The sequence below is a fragment of the Microcaecilia unicolor genome, chromosome 1, assembly GCF_901765095.1.
Source record: "Microcaecilia unicolor chromosome 1, aMicUni1.1, whole genome shotgun sequence".
Taxonomy (NCBI): Eukaryota; Metazoa; Chordata; class Amphibia; order Gymnophiona; family Siphonopidae; genus Microcaecilia; species Microcaecilia unicolor.
Window position 1 is genome coordinate 299,366,140 of NC_044031.1, and position 17,032 is coordinate 299,383,171.

Genomic DNA, 17,032 nt, shown 5'->3' on the forward strand with positions numbered 1-17,032 from the left:
GTTGGGGAGTTTGCCAGCAGTCTGTTGCGATTCCTAGGCAGGGGGAGGAGTATGGAAACACTCCCCCTGCCTGGGTCGTTGTTTGTTGGAAGGGTTTGCCAGTTGGTAGGGGTGCCTTTATGGATCCCTTTACTCTCTGTGTTCCACCCTCGAGGGCGGGGCAGAGAGACATGGTGAGTTGGATGGCTTCACCACCATGAACTTACGAACTGTTTAGGGATTTTGCAGATGGCTTCAGCAGGTTGTCTTCAGAATGTTGAGGTAGCGTTTATGTACAGACTAGTAAAAAATGGCCCGTTTCTGTTAGAAATGAAACAGGCGCTAACAAGGTTTTCCTTTGAGTGTATGTTTCAGAAAGAGCGTGTGTGAGAGATGGAGCGTGTGTGTCAGAGAGAGAATGTGAGAGAGAGAGAGACAGAGTGTATGTGTTTGAGCGAGAGAGAGAGAGTGTGTGAGAGACAGTATTTGTGTTTCTGTGTGACACTGTGAGAGAGAGGGACACAGACAGTCAGTGTGTGAGTGAGAGTGTATGTGGCAGACAGAGAATGAGTGACTGCATGTGTGGTGTGAGGAACCCCCTCCCTCTCCCCTGCCCCCTTGCAGCCAGGCATGTGCAGCTACCCTCCTCTCCCCGTGTTCCCCCTGCAGCCACCCATGTCCAGCATCCCCCTGCAGCCACCCATGCCCATCAACCCTCCTCTCCCCCTGCTGCGTCCTTCCTGTCTCCCCTGCTCCCCCTGCAGCCACCCATGTGGTCTCAGGCCCCCCCCAGCATCCCTCCTGTCCCCCTGCAGGCACACATGTGCAGCGTCCCTCCTCTCTCCCCTGTCCCCCCTACAGCCAGCCATGTCCAGCGACCCTTCTGTCCCCCTGCCCCCCCTGCAGCTACCCATGTCCAGCGACCCTCCTCTCCTGTGCAGCCACCCATGTCTGAGGACACTCCTCTCCTTTTTCCCTGTTCCTCCCCTGTGGCCAGCCATGTCCATCGACCCACCTGTCCCCCCTGATGACCACCAACCCTTCTGTCCCCCTTGCAGGCACCCATGTGGTGTGTGGAGCCCCATCCCTATCTCCCTGTTCCCTGCCCCCCCTGCAGCCACCCATGTGCAGCGACCCTCCCCTCCCCCTGCTTCCTTCCAGCCACCCATGTCCAGCGAGACCCCCCTTCCCCCCCCAGCCGGCGCAGCACCCAAAGAAAGCCCCTTGTCCTCCCCCTTTGCGCATCACCCGACCCCCCCACCGTGGCACATCACCAAGCCCCTCCCTCCCTCATCAACCCCCTCGTCACCCGCAACCGCTAATACAAACTGTGTCCAGCGGCTGCTGCTTCTGCTATTCAGCAGCAGCAGTCCGTACATAAAGAAAACCAAAAAAAAAAATCCTCCTAAAACGCACCTCCGTTGAGAAGCATCTCACATTGGCTGAAGTCTCAGCATGCGCTCCTCCTCTCCCCTCTGACGTCTCGGCGTTTCTCCGGGGTCTTCCGGCAGGGGCACTGACGTTGAGGGGAGAGGAGGAGTGGCTGCAGAGACGTCAGCCAATGTGAGATGGTTCTCCATGGAGGTGCGTTTTAGGAGGTTGTTTTTTTGTTTGTTTGTTTTATGTACGGGCTGCTGCTGCTGAATAGAAGCAGCAGCAGCCGCCGGACAGAGTTTGTATTAGCGGTCGCGGGTGGTGAGGCAGTCGATGTGGGGGGAAGGGGCTTGATGAAGCGGCGGGGGAGGGGTTGGGTGATGCGGCGAGGAGGGAAGGGGGTAGGGGCTTTCTGATGCCCCGTTGCACGGGTTGTTGTGGCGATGCGGCGGGGGGCACTTAGAGGTGCACCGTCAAGGCTGTTTGTGTGTTTGTATGTATTTGTGTGTGTTTGTGTGTGTTTGTGTATGTGTGTGTGTTTGTGTGTGTGTGTGTGTGTTTGTGTGTGTGTGTTTGTGTGTGTGTTTGTGTGTGTGTTTGTGTGTATGTTGTGTGTGTGTGTGTGTTTGTGTGTATGTTTTTGTGTGTGTGTGTTTGTGTTTGTTTGTGTGTGTGTGTGTGTTTGTCTGTTTGTGTGTGTGCATTTGTGTGTGTGCATTTGTGTTTATGTGTGTGTGTGTTTCTGTGTGTGTTTCTGTGTGTGTGTGTGTTTGTGTGTGTGTGTGTGTGTTTGCGTGTGTGTGTGTTTGCGTGTGTGTGTTTCTGTGTGTGTTTCTGTGTGTGTGTGTGTTTGTGTGTGTGTGTTTGTTTGTGTGTGTGTATGTGTTTGTGTGTGTGTGTGCGCGTTTGTTTGTGTTTGTGTGTGTGTTTATGTGTGTGTGTGTTTGCGTGTTTATGTGTGTGTTTGCGTGTTTATGTGTGTGTGTGTGTGTGTGTGTTTGCGTGTGTGTGTTTGTGTGTGTTTGTGTGTGTTTGCGTGTGTGTTTGTGTGTGTTTGCGTTTGTGTGTGTGTGTGTGTGTGTGTTTGTGTATCTGTTTGTGTGTGTTTGTGTATGTGTGTGTTTATGTGTGTTTATGTGTGTTTGCGTTTGTGTGTGTGTTTATGTGTGTGTATGTGTTTGTGTGTGTGGAGCATCAGGTAAGGGGCATCCTAAAATTTGCAAGCAGTGTTATAGAATACTATGGAGGTGCACCTAAATTGAGTGCTGAGAATTACAGCTGGTTTTTAGCAGGTGTAAGTCCTAGTGCCGAGATGTGAGCGCCGAAATTGGCGCTCAGTGCAATCCTTGAGCTCCCTTGATAGAAAAGCATTGACTGCCGACTTATTTTGGCACTGAGTTTTGAGCACCATTTTCTGAATCTAGCCTTTAACTCCTCCAAACAATATTATTTCAAATCACAACTTACATTGCACTCTTAAGGTTAGGACAAAGTGAAAATGAAATAAACAAATATCAAAGTTACTTATAGGCCACTTAATTTATGTTCTATGTTATCCCAAATAACTCTTGCACAGATCCTGGACAAACCTAAGGCCGCCACTGCCTGGTACTTATCATTTACCAATTTATCTTCTAGTATAACTATTTTTTTCAATAAAATAGTTAGAAACCTTGGATGTCAATATTCAAAGCAATTTAGCCAAGCACCAGTTAAATTGCTTGTGCCTGTCTATCTACTGATGCTCAATGGCACTTAACTAGCTGAATGTCGGCACTAACCAGTCCTGCCCTGTTCGGTTAGTGCAAGGATGGTCAACGGGCAGAGTTGGTATTTAACTGGTTACTAGTAATATTCAGTCTGATAACTGGTTAAATAAGTGGATAAAGTTATAACAGCAAAAAGGCTGTTATAACTTTAGCCACCAAGCTAGCTGCACACCAGGATGAATATCAACCGGTAAATGGACAACTTCTGGGCAGGCTGCTGTAACCAGATATTCAGTGTAAGAGCCTGGACATGGCATTCAATATCCTGCTCAGTTCAGCCTGTGGCTGTCAGAGACTTAAAAACTACTGACCACTGCAGGCTGAATATTACCCTCTTGGTATTTCTTGCTCTTTCATTCTCTTCTCCATCCTTTATCATTCCTTTCACCTTCAAATTTTAATTTCTTCCACCCTCTGCTTTTTTATATTTTATTCTTCTCTTATCCAGTCTATGCTGATTTCATTCTCACACCACTATTATTGTTTCTGTTTTCCCTCCTCCTCTTACTCATACCTTTATTTTTGTTACATTTGTACCCCACGCTTTCCCACTCATGGCAGGCTCAATGTGGCAGGCAATGGAGGGTTAAGTGACTTGCCCAGAGTCACAAGGAGCTGCCTGTGCCGGGAATCAAACTCAGTTCCTCAGTTCCAAAGTCCACCACCCTAACCACTAGGCCACTCCTCCACTCTTCCTCTTCCTCTTCCTCACATATATTTCATTCACCTTTTGCTAGCACACAACCCTCTCCAAGTCTCACACATATACACTGCTCAGTTGCTCCCATACCATAAAACACATGCATTACTCCACCTTTTATTTCCTACATTTCTCAGCCAGAAATAGGAAGTTGTCTCAGAGAGGAGGCAGGATGCAGCAGAGGGAAGGCCCAATCTGGTTAGAAGCAGCCTGTCCTCTTGCTGGGAGAGGGTGGAAGCCACACAATGGAGGAAGGGAAGGGAAAGAGAAAAAGGTGCCAGACTATGGGTTGGGGGAGACGGAGGCATGGAGCAGGAAGCCTATGAGACAATGAGTGAAAGGATGGCACTTCGGCATGTGAACTGGAGAAGAGGGCCAAATGTGTGTGACGTAATGTCAGCAGCATTGAATAAACACTCCACACTCTTACTTTATCTGTTCCTGTGATTCCTGGAAATAATAACCAGTCTTTTGGGGATAAAGAGTTTGCCATGTACCAGGGCAAACATATTACCTTCTGAGTAATACACAGTCTCTCTTTTGTGGGATCCACTTCCACACAGACTTTGTCCAATAGGGATAATCTAGTACACAGTACCTATATCAGCAGCCCACCTCCTGGGTGAGGAATCTTTCTCCTTGTCTGTCCAACTTTAGTATCAAGTTATTGCTCCACTCCTTAATTAAACAGCACAAAGAGGGGTGGATAAAACCTGTCTTTTACATCCACATCTGGACACAAACTGAAAACTCAAAGGAGGCTTCACATAAGACTAAGGCTGCCAACTGGATCCAGATTCGCAGGATAGGTTTCATCCAGGGTTTATCTAGTGCATGCTGGGACTTGTAATCTTGCTTTTCTTAAGGAGTGCAATGGGGAAATCAGAACTACAAGTCCCTACATGCAAATGGGTAAACCCAGGACTGGATCAATCCTGTCCCGTGACTCTGAATCCTGTTGGCAGCCATACATAAGACACAATTCCAACTAGGTCTAAGTGCTGAGGATTAGCAAAAGCATTGCTTCTCACACAATAACCTCTAATCTACCACATACTCTCCAGGGATCTCTGACTTTTATAAGGTCAGGTAGTAACATTGCAGACATTCCAGAAGGGGGATGCTGTAACTAGATGGTATATATCTCCTTTCTACTCTGACTTGGTATGATTCTGAATATAGGAGAGTACTGGTCTAGTAAGGGTCATTGATATTCATTGGAAACAGTCAAAATGCTGACATGACAGGAATTTCCCAACACAATCCAAACGTTTCTCAGTCAGATTTTCAGATTTCATATTACTGTTGAATGAGGAAAAAAAAGGGTGACATTTTTATGTTACCTGCTACAGTGACCTCTTTATTTGTACTGTGAGCTGGACACTTGTGCATTTAAGATGATTTCTTTTTCTTCTTGTTTTTACTTTTGCAAGACCTATGAAGTAAATTATTTGAACAGCTTTCCCCACATGTATTATTGTTTTGTCCTCTCTTACAATTTTTCTTGTCGTTCTTAGGTTTTTACGGATTGATTTCATAATGGACTCTCTCGCTGCAGCAAATGCTTCATTCACTTTTGACCTTTACAAGCAGCTGAATAAAACTAGAAAGAATGAAAATGTCTTCTTCTCCCCTCTGAGTATTGAATCTGCATTAGCCATGGTGTTAATGGGAGCCAAGGGAAATACTGCAGCCCAGATGGAAAAGGTATAGTAAATTCAAACTAAATAACATTAAGCCCTACACATTTCTCTTCATAAAGGAAATGTAAATTCCCCGATACTTCTTTTTCAGAGGACCCAGGGGACATAGTAACATAGTAAATGACGGCAGAAAAAGACCTGCATGGACCATCCAGTCTGCCCAACAAGATAAACTCATATGTGCTACTTTTTGTGTATACCCTACTTTGATTTGTACCTGTCCTCTTCAGGGCACAGACCGTATAAGTCTGCCCAGCACTATCCCCGCCTCCCGCCACCGGCTCTGCCACCCAATCTTGGCTAAGCTCCTTAGGATCCATTCCTTCTGAACAGGATTCCTTTATGTTTATCCCAGGCGTGTTTGAATTCTGTTACCGTTTTCATCTCCACCACCTCCCGCGGGAGGGCATTCCAAGGATCCACTACTCTCTCCGTGAAAAAAATACTTCCTGACATTTTTCTTGAGTCTGCCCCCCTTCAATCTCATTTCATGTCCTCTCGTTCTACCGCCTTCGCAACCTCCAGAAAAGGTTCGTTTGCGGACTAATACTTTTCAAATATTTGAACGTCTGTATCATATCACCCCTGTTTCTCCTTTCTTCCAGAGTATACATGTTCAGGTCATCAAGTCTCTCCTAGGTTCTACTTTTGTGGAATCTCTTCAGCAAAGTCTCTCACATAACTCTCTCCTCTCTTCATTATCTAGGCAGAGCCAGGCTGAACAAAAGCAAAACTGTTTACTGATTGTAACTGTAGCAGGTGCTCTCTTTGCAGTAACTGGAGGAACATTCTGGGTCCCTGGGGTTAGGGAATCTGTACCTCAGCTTCTTTAAACTCCTGCTGGAAGCATTAGGCCACAGCTTTGACACCCGATGATCCTGACATGGTAAAATAACATCAGCCTTTAGCTGTGACTTAAATATCGTGGAAGTTTATGATAAACTGCATTAGGGTTATTTATGTTGCATTATGGCGCAAAAAACGTGGCTTAAATCCCTAACACAGCTTGATTAATTACCCCCTAATCTACAAATTAACACATGTACAATTGACTTTCATGTGTAAGAAAAAGTTACTAAATTAATCTGTAAAACAAACTGAAGCACCCAAAAGAAGGGGAAGAAATGTAAAATGAATCCAAACATTTTTGCCTGTGAACATCCATATGTTCTGTTGAACTGCCTTAACATTTTTGAAAAGGGGATACAAAGGAATAAATCATAAACCATACTAAAATAGTATTTCTTAGCAGCAACAAAGGAATCCACCACTAGGTATGATCTTCACAGAAAAACATGAATTAATCTGGTTGGACTAAAACCTGGGCAAGGCTACTTCAAAACAATAATTCATATGAATACTTCTTCACTACCCCAACTGTAAGAAAGTTATATATAAATTGGTTCTCTGCTGACTTTTCGTATCAATGTAGTAAGTGGTGGAATTCATTACCAAAGGTATCTCAGATTATACCAGGTCCAGAAATCTCTAATTTTTTTTCTTTTTAGGACATTTTTACTACAAAATGATGAATCCTAATCCATTCCTATATGGTCTTTGGATATTTCTGTAGACCTTCCTGTACATGAAGTTGAAATTTAACCATTCTGTAACTCTGGGAAACAATTTGTGCTTGTTTTTCTACTATGACCTTTATGATTTACTGTAAAATTACTCTATGTTTAATTACAGATGAATTGCATTTTACATTATATGCTTCTATATATTTTTATCTGTAAACTGCATTGAACCTAAACATTGTTTTGGGATAATGTTGGATATAAATATCAAAATAAATAAATAATGTGTTCTTTTACCAAACACTTGCTGTGTGACCATTTCCTGGGGAACCTTTACTACCTCCTATTTAGGAGACAGTAAGGGCTCCTTTGGTAGCCCAGTGGTAACTAGGCAGTGTACAATGCTGCCTGATTACTGCTGGCCACACCTCCACCATTCATAGTAAAAAAAAAATTTGACACGCCAGGAATGGCGTGCAGTGGGGGCTGGAACTACCCTGAATTGCCACATGGCAAGCCCATGGTAGGCTTGCTGCATATCTGTAAAAGGGCCCCTAAGTGATTTACAAGAAAATATGGTATTCAGCAGTAACCACAGCATCCCAGCATCTAATTCAGTTGCAAAGTTTACAAATGCCCAGATGGAGTAACTGAAATGTAATGTTGTAACATTCTAAAATCAGCATATTGAGAGGTCACATCAGACTCGCAGATCTGAAAGTTGACGTCCTTAAATTTCAACGTCCCTAGACATGGATATCTTTGACTTTCGGTGATTTTCGAAACCAAAGACGTCCATGTCAAAAACGTCCAAATGCAAGTCATTTGGACGTGGGAGGAGCCAGCATTTGTAGTGCACTGGTCTCCCTGACATGCCAGGACACCTACCGTGCACCCTAGGGGGCACAGCAGTGGACTTCATAAAATGCTCCCAGGAACATAGCTCACTTACCCTTGGGTGCTGAGCCCCCCCAACCCCCACTACCCACAACTGTACACCACTGCCATAGCCCTTATGGGTGAAGGGGGGCACCTAGATGTGGGTACAGTGGGTTTGTGGTGGGTTTTGGGGAGCTTGCTGTTTCCTCCACAAATGTAACAGGTAGGGGGGGTATGGGCCTGGGTCTGCCTGTCTGAAGTGCACGGCAGTACCCACTAAAACTACTCCTGGGACCTGCATGTGCTGTCATGGACCTGAGTATGACATCTGAGGCTGGCACAAAATGTTTTTAAAGATGATTTTTGAGGGTGGGAGAGGGTTAGTCACCACTGGGGGAGTAACAGGAGGTCATCCCCGATTCCCTCCGGTGGTCATCTGGTCATTTCGGGCACCTTTTTGTGCCTTATTTGTAAAACAAAACACATCCGGCTGAAAATGTCCAAGTGTTCGTCATGGACGTCCTTGCTTTTTTTGATTATGGGTCAAAGAGGTCCAAGTGTTAGGCACGCCCCAAGTCCCGCCTTCGCTATGCCTCTGACATGCCCCCTTGAAATTTGGACGTCCTTGCAACGGACTGCAGTTGGAGACATCCAAAATCGGATTTCGATTATACCGATCTGGACATCTCTGGGAGATGGACGTCCATCTTCCGATTTATGTCGAAAGATGGATGTCCTTGTCTTTCGAAAATGAGCCTGTTAATGTTGTATAACAGAGAAAATATTACATTATGACAAGGCGTGACCTTGCTCAAATCAGAATCATTTAATATCATTTAGATGTGTTATCTTCATTTTTTTCAACTATAGGTACTTCACCTAGGTGAAACTGAAGAGGCTGCAGATGCAGGAGCTGGAAATACATGTGGAGAAAATGTTGACAAGCAAACCCCTCTTCCTCCTCCATCTCTGCCGGTATTGTAATTCCAAAAAATTCTAACTATGTGTCTGATCTAACTTTATCCAAGAAGCATGTAGAGCTACAGAATGATGGAAGGTTTTTACTTTCCTTCCTTAATTATTGTCTGGTTAGGCTGCATTTAGGACCTCATGTGTCAACTCACTAAAAATATTCATGAGAAGCACCTGTTTTAGAATTAAGCCATGCAATGCAACAATTTCATGATTTATCTGCCTCTTAGAGTTAGTTTTACTAGAAACATTTTGTACACTGCCATTATTTGAATGTGACTGTTTGCGATTTGGATAATGGTTTGACTTGGCAAGGGTGTAATGTTTGGCATTTGTGTTTAAAATCCTTAGATTGCTCTGGAAAGAATTTATAAATAGGAATTGAGACATCCAGGCTGGACATCTGAAGTTCCACTAGAATCTTAGATCTGGAACTGCTGCTCTAAAATACACCAGCTATGTTTGGCAGTTTAGAAAAATGAACATCAGGCTTATTTTCGAAAGTGATCGCCGGCGATCTTCCGACATAAATCGGGAGATGGCCGGCGATCTCTCAAAAGCAGCGAAATTGGTATAATCGAAAGCTGCTTTTTTGACACCATCGCCGCTTTCCCGTCGCCAAGGTGGCAAAAGTTCAAGGGGGCGTGTTGGCTGCGTAGCTAAGGCGGGGCATGGGCGGACATGGGTGTGGCTAACAGATGGCCGGCTTTCGTGGATAATGAAAAAAAAAGCGGCGTTAATCAGTATTTCACCGGGTTTACTTGGTCCTTTTATTTTCACGACCAAGCCTCAAAGAGGTGCCACAACTCACCAGATGACTGAAGGGAATGGGGGATGACCTCCCCATACTCCCCCAGTGGTCACCAACCCCCTCCCATACTAAAAAAAATAAAAATAAAAACCTTTTTTTGCCAGCCTCTATGCCAGCCTCAAATGTTATACCCAGCTCCCTGACAGCAGTATGCAAGTCCCTGAAGCAGTTTTTAATGGGTGCAGTGCACGTCAGGCAGGCAGACTACTACTACTACTTGACATTTCTAAAGCGCTACTAGGGTTACGCAGCGCTGTACAATTTAACATAGAAGGACAGTCCCTGCTCAAAGGAGCTTACAATCTAAAGGACAAATGTACAGTCAGTCAAATAGGGGTAGTCAAATTGGGGCAGTCTAGATTTCCTGAAAGGTATAAAGGTTAGGTGCCGAAAGCAACACTGAAGAGGTGGGCTTTGAGCAAAGATTTGAAGATGGGTAGGGAGGGGGCTTGGCATAAGGGCTCAGGAAGTTTATTCCAAGCATAGGGTGAGGTGAGGCAGAATGAGCGGAGCCTGGAGCAGACCCAGGTCCATCCCCCCCTACCTGTTACACTTGTGGTGCTAAGTGTTGAGCCCTCCAAATCCCCCCAAAACTCACTGTACCTACATGTAGGTGCCCCCCTTCACCTATAAGGGCTATGGTAATGGTGTAGAGTTGTGGGGAGTGGGTTTGGGGGGGATTTGGGGGGTTCAGCACCCAAGGTAAGGGAGCTATGCACCTGGGAGCTATTTGTGTATTTGTAAAAAATTTTTAGAAGTGCTCCCTAGGGTGCCCGGTTGGTGTCCTGGCATGTCAGGGGGACCAGTGCACTACAAATGCTGGCTCCTCCCACGACCAAATGCCTTGGATTTCGCCGGGTTTCAGATCGCCGGTATTTTTTTCCATTATCGCTGAAAAACAAAACCGACCATCTCAAACCCGGCGAACTCTGGCATTTGGCCAGGCTAAACTGTATTATCGAAAAGAAAGATGGCCGGCCATCTTTTTCGATAATACGGTTCCGGCCAGCTGTTGTGCCGCCGCCAAAATAGATCGCCGGCGATCTATTTCGCCGGTGACGTTCGATTATGCCCCTCCATGTAAGCTATTAACAGGGCAAAACGGGAACATGAATATCTATGAATGTGTCTATGTTGTGAAATGGCAACATGAATGTTTATGTCCTAGAACACAGATGTTCACGTGGGACATTTTAGAAACTCAAATGTTTATATTTTCTGCAGCTGGCACAGATCACAGTGTCCCTTGTCTGTTTTTCTTTCGAGAGGGGGGGGGCATCATCATCCATTGTAGGATTAAGAAGGTTTCCATTGCTAATCCCTCCAGTGGAATGCTGCTAACTAGGAGCACTTTTCTATAACATACATACCCTGGGTAGCAGATTTCTAAATTCAGACATCCTTTCACACTTAGATGCTCATTCCCCTTCTCAAATGGGGAATGCAGGTCTACTTTTTCATCACACCCAGGTCCCACCCAGACCTCTCCCCTTTGTCATATGGGTATTCTTTGGTTTTAGACGTTCATATCCATATCTCAGTTTGTGGATGTCTAAAACACAAATAGTGTTTCTAAAATAAACACCATATTGATTATGTGACTTAGATTATTACTTGAGTTACTTACTGCTAAACCATATTTTAAACATATGCGGTATAAAACTGACACACTTCACCCTTCATATTAAAAGGAGCAACAGTGTGGCCAGGAAGGATCTGCGCATTCCAAATTCCATGAACTCCTCTCCCACCTCCAAAAGAGTGACCAGGCTTGCGAACTGCATATCGCCAACAAGCTGTATGGCCAAAAGAACTTTCCATTTATAGAGGTAAGTTGTGTGTGACATAGCCATAGCAGGACTTTCTTAACTAAGGGGTCCTTTTACAAAGCCATGGTAAAAAGTGGCCTGTGGTAGTGCGGGTGTGTCTTTTGGGGGAACCAGGAGCGTAGGCAGACACCCAATTTTGGGTGGGCCTGGGCCCAAGATGGGTGGGCAGAAGAACCCTGCCCCATCCCAAAAGTGATTTGGTCTCTCCCTCTCTTGCCTGTGTGCCATATGGTCTCCCAAACATCCCCCCTCCCACGCATACCTTTTAAATAGCAGATTTTCACCAGCAACGAGCAGCAACTAATACACACTGCTCATGCTGGCCCCATAGCCTTCCCTCTGATGCAACTTCCTGTTTCTGCATAGGCAGGAATACATCAGAGGGAAGGTTGTGGGGCCGGTTTGAGCAGTACATATCAGTCACTGCTCGCTGCAGGCGAAGATCTGCTATTCACAAAGTATGAAGGAGGGACAGTTGTTGAGAGTTTTGGGCTGGTGGGGCGTGGGGATCCCTGCCAGCCGCATCATAGGTGTGGTGCTACTGGGTGGAACTGAGCCCAACATGGGTGGGCCTTGGTCCACCCGGGCCCACCCTTGGCTACACCACTGGGGGGCACGCTGGGCCACTTTTTACAGCAGCTGGGAAAAAGGACATTTTTAATGGGCCGGGAAATGGGTGTGAGCAAAAATTAAAACTACCATGTGCCTATCTATGGCCTGAGCCTTTACTACCAGCCATTGACTTAGCAATAGGGGCTAATGTGCTACCTGCATGGTAACCATGCAGTGTGCGCCAACATGGCAGTGCTGACGATTACCACCGATGCAATAGAAAATAGAAAAATATTTTGTACCATGGGATTCAGCACATGCCAAACTCAGAATTACCACCGGGAGCATGTGCTACCCCAGTGGTAGTGCTGATTTGGCATGTGCTACCCACGCGTTAGCCCTCCCACAGCTTTGTAAAAGGGCCCCTAAGTTTTGCTGTAATGTGGTTTAGATGCCGGCAGTCTGCAGTAAACAGGCTAACAGTCCTACTGTATCATTTCACTGTGATCTATGGAGACCAAATAAAGCATGGATATTATTTGACAAACCAAATTCAAATACAATCATGAACATTATGTAACATCGTCTCATTAAAATGGCAGTGAGATTGTCAAAGTCTTGTGTTATCTGGACATTGCAGTATTACATAGAATCATTTGCCCCTCACATTCATTTGCAGGACACCTATGAGCTGAATAAAATTTCTGCAAACCTAGATGAGTCACTGAGGAGGCTCATGGGAAGGTGGGGGTGAGGCATTAGTCATGTACCTTGAGGCCCTTCCTCATATTACAGAAGCATATATTCAAAAGATGCTGGATAACTTTTTTTTTTCAGATGCTTATCTTATTTTAGATCAAGTGATAGTTGATAAAACCTGAACATTTCTCTTTATTAGCCTGAAAATAATGTATGTGAACCAAGATACAAGGGTCCCAAAATCAATGAAAATAAAGTGAACCAGAAACTGTTTTTGAAGAGTAAAAGTATTGCTGTCCAAAACTGCTACTAATTAATTATTAGCTCCACCCAGCACTCCTTCAATCCCTCCGTCTTCTATTTGTACTAGCCGTTGAGCCCATAAAAACGGGCTGGTATTGGGGTTTTCCTTCCCCTCCCCTCCCCTGTGAGGTCGCCACCGCTCCCCTCCCCCCCCCCCCGCGAGGTCACCACCGCTCCCCCCCCTTGGAGTCGCCGCCGCCGCCACCCCTCCACCCGGCCCGGGCCCTCTCTTCGCTTCTGAACTTACACATCCATTTGCCGAACGCAGCAACGCACATCGGCTGAACTGCTGTGGGCCCTTCCTTCTCTGCCTGTGGCCCCGCCCTCCTGTGACGTAACGTCAGCAAGGGCGGGACACAGGCAGAGAAGGAAGGGGCAGCTCAGCTGACGGGCGTTGCTGCATTCGGCGAATGGATGTGTAAGTTCAGAAGGGAAGAGAGGGCCCGGGCCGGGTTGAGGGGTGACGGCGGCGACTCCGAGTGGGGGGGGAGTGGTAGCAACCTCGGTGGCGCAGTTTCCCTCTCTGTCCCGCCCCCCCCTCCCGTCATCACGTATTGACGCGGGGGCGAGACAGAGAGGGAAGTCTCTACTACGCATTTGCGAGTGAGTCGGTCACTCGTCGTCTATATGTTTGATACCTATGGCCATAGTAATGCTGCTCTATACTACATGTGGAGAAAATGGCTCAATGAATTAGACATTAAAATCCAACAACACATTACCTTGCTAGATATAAAGTCACTTCAGAAACAGACAAAATAAATAAAAGCTTGTTTGAATGAAAAATCACAAAATCATATAGGGGCACTTGGCTATTCATGAAGCAAGCACCTTGTTGCCTCTCTGTTTTTCAAAGTAATAAAGGTCAATATTTAGAACAGTGTCTGTGCATACAGATAAGCAAATGACATACACTTATCTTTATGCTGGATTTTCAGTTGGGCTATCCATTTATGTATGTTCTACATTTAAATGGATAAATTATACATTAGAACATACATAAGAACGTAATTGTTGCCACACTGGGACAGACAGAAGGTCCATCAAGCCCAGTATCCTGTTTCCAGCAGTGGCCACTCCAGGTTACAAGTACCTGGCAAGATTTCAAAACAGTACAATACATTTTATGCTGCTTATCCTAAAAAAAACTCCACCATATAGATTCTCCCATTGTACTCTACTATTGCTTTTTGGTGCTGTTATTGGATATATAAAGTAGAGTTTTGCTGCGGTGTTTGGCAGTTATCCTAGAAATAAGCAGTGGATTATCCCCAAGTCCATCTTAATAATGGTTTATGGACTTTTCTTTTAGGAAGTAATCCAAATTTTTTTTTTTTAAACCCTTCTAAGCTAACTGCTTTTACCACATTCTCTGGCAACAAATTCCAGAATATAATTACACATTGAATGAAGAAATGTTTTATCCAATTTGTTTTAAATTTACTACTTTTCAGCTTCATTACGTGCCCCCTAGTCCTAGTATTTTCAGAAAGAGAAAACAAGCAATTCACATCTACCTGTTCCACTCTACTCATTATTTTATAGACCTCTATCACATCTCCCCTCAGCTGTCTTTTATCCAAGCTGAAGAGCCCCAGCCGCTTTAGCCTTTTTTTTCATTTTCGTCACCCTTCTCTGTACATTTTCTAATTCCACCACATCTTTTTTGATATGCGGTGACCAGAATTGCACACAGTATTCGAAATGCAATCGCACCATGGAGCGATACAAAGGCATTATAACATCCTCATTTTTGTTTTCCAGTTCTTTTGTAATAATATCTAGCATTCTAACAGTGGCGTACCAAGGGGGGGCGGTGGGTGCGGTCCGCCCCGGGTGCACGCCGCTGGGGGGGTGCCGCGCGCCTGTCCGCTACGTTCGTTCTGTGCTCCCTCTGCCCCGGAACAAGTTACTTCCTGTTCTGGGGCAGAGGGAGCATGGAAACGAACGAAGCGGACAGGCACGAGGCACCCCCCCCCCCCAGCGGCGTGCACCCAGGGGGGTTCTTTTGCCGGGGGGGTGTCCTTTCACCAGGGGGGCGCTGCACCCAGGGGGGGGCGGGACGCATCGGCGATCCGCACCGGGTGTCAGCCCCCTTAGGAATGCCACTGCATTCTAGTTGCTTTCTTAGCCGCCACTGCACAGTGAGCAGAGAGTTTCAAAGTATCATCAACGATGACACCTTGACACCTTTCCTGGTCAGTGACTCTAAACGTGGAAACTTGAATTACGTAGCTATAGTTCGGGTTCCTCTTTCCCACATGCATCATTTTGCACATATTAAACGTCATTTTACATTTGGATGCCCAGTCTCATAAGGTCCTCTTGTAATGTTTCACAATCCTGTTGTGATTTAGCATCTTTGAATAACTTTGTGTTGTCAGCAAATTTAATTACCTCACTAGTTATTCCCATCTCTAGATAATTTATAAATATGTTAAAAAGCAGCGGTTCCAGCACAGACCTCTGGGGAACCCCACTAACTACCCTTCTCCATTGAGAATACTGACCATTTAACCCTACGCTCTGGTTTCTATGTTTTAACCATTTTTTAATTCACAGGAGGACACTACCTCCTATCCCATGACTCTCCAGTTTCTTCTGGAGTCTTTCATGAGGTACTTTGTCAAACGCCTTTTGAAAATCCCGATACACAAAATCGACTGGTTCACCTTTATCCACATGTTTATTCATCAGAGAAAGGTGGCACAGTGCATGCTGAGAGAGAAGGGAATGCTTAAAGGCTAGAGGCGAGCCTGCTTTTTCGCTGCTGCTGCGACTTCTTAAACGTAGGATGGCTGGAAGGAAAGGAGGGCTGTGGAAAACTGAGGGCACAGGTGGGACTGGGGCTGCGGTTGGGAACCAAAACTTGGGGGGCTGAGTCACTGGACATGGAGGGAAGGGCAGGGGACAGAGGAGAATCACTGGATGTGGATGAGAGGGGAGGACAGGAGGCAAAGGAGAATCACTGGACATGGATGGGAGGGGAGGGGCAGAGGAGAATTGTTGGACATGGATGGGAGGGTGGGGATGGCAGGGGAGAAAGGAGAGTTGCTGGACATGGATGGATGGAGGGGAGGGCAGGAGAAATGCTGGACATGGATGGAGGTGAGGGAAGACAGGAAGGAGATGCACATGGATGGAGGGGAGGGGAGAGAGGAGAAATGCTGGACATGGATGGGAGAGGAGGGCAGGGGACAGAGTAAAATCACTGGATGTGGATGAGAGGGGAGGACAGGGGTCAAAGGAGAATCACTGGGCATAGATGGGAGGGGAGGGCAGAGGAGAGTTGCTGGACATGGATAGGAGGAGAGGGCATATACAAAATAAAAACTTAGAAAATAACTCTGAATTGTTTAAAAGTGAAACAAAAAATAAGGGCAATTAAAATAAAACTGAAAAAGAATGTACTGTAATAATTGATGTCAAACCTAAATTTCAATTCAATGCCTCTCTAAGAGAGGAAATATTTTTAGAAAAAGTCAAAATGGTTTTCAGTCAGTAAATGTCTGAACACACCATGCATTTGCATTACAACAGGGCATAATTAGTTTGCAATGCAACAAAAAGCACCTTTAAAAAGGAAAACTTCTTTACAAGGGCAGACACCATTGATTGACCTTCACATAGAGTTCAAGTAACATGTTTCCAATCAATTGAAGAAGCAGGAAATAGCACATTGTTTCAAGACAAAACGAAATAGCTGCAACTTGGCAAGAGGCAGTTGAAACAAGGAGCAAGCCAAAGAATACTGTAAGTCTGGGGAAAAAAAAAACACTCAGATCCAGGGAAGAACACACACTATAAATTCCAAGACAGCTACCATTCACACGAACAGTCCAGCATATTCAAACATTAGGCATTAATTTTATAACATTCTATGTATTCTATGCTGAGACTGGAATGAAAAGAAGGCAGGCAAGTGGATATAGCTTTGAACTT

At 45.4% G+C, this 17,032-nt stretch overlaps 1 protein-coding gene across 1 annotated transcript in view; it reads left to right on the forward strand.

The window, feature by feature from the left end:
• The window catches only part of LOC115472909 (serpin B4-like), a 46,916-nt gene that overhangs the window by 3,945 nt on the left and 25,939 nt on the right, over nt 1–17,032 (forward strand). The window contains exons 2-4 of the mRNA XM_030207422.1: nt 5,340–5,529; nt 8,795–8,899; nt 11,399–11,536. Of these exons, the coding sequence (XP_030063282.1) occupies nt 5,362–5,529; nt 8,795–8,899; nt 11,399–11,536 (411 nt within the window). The 5' untranslated portion in view covers nt 5,340–5,361. The remainder of the gene's footprint in view (nt 1–5,339; nt 5,530–8,794; nt 8,900–11,398; nt 11,537–17,032) is intronic.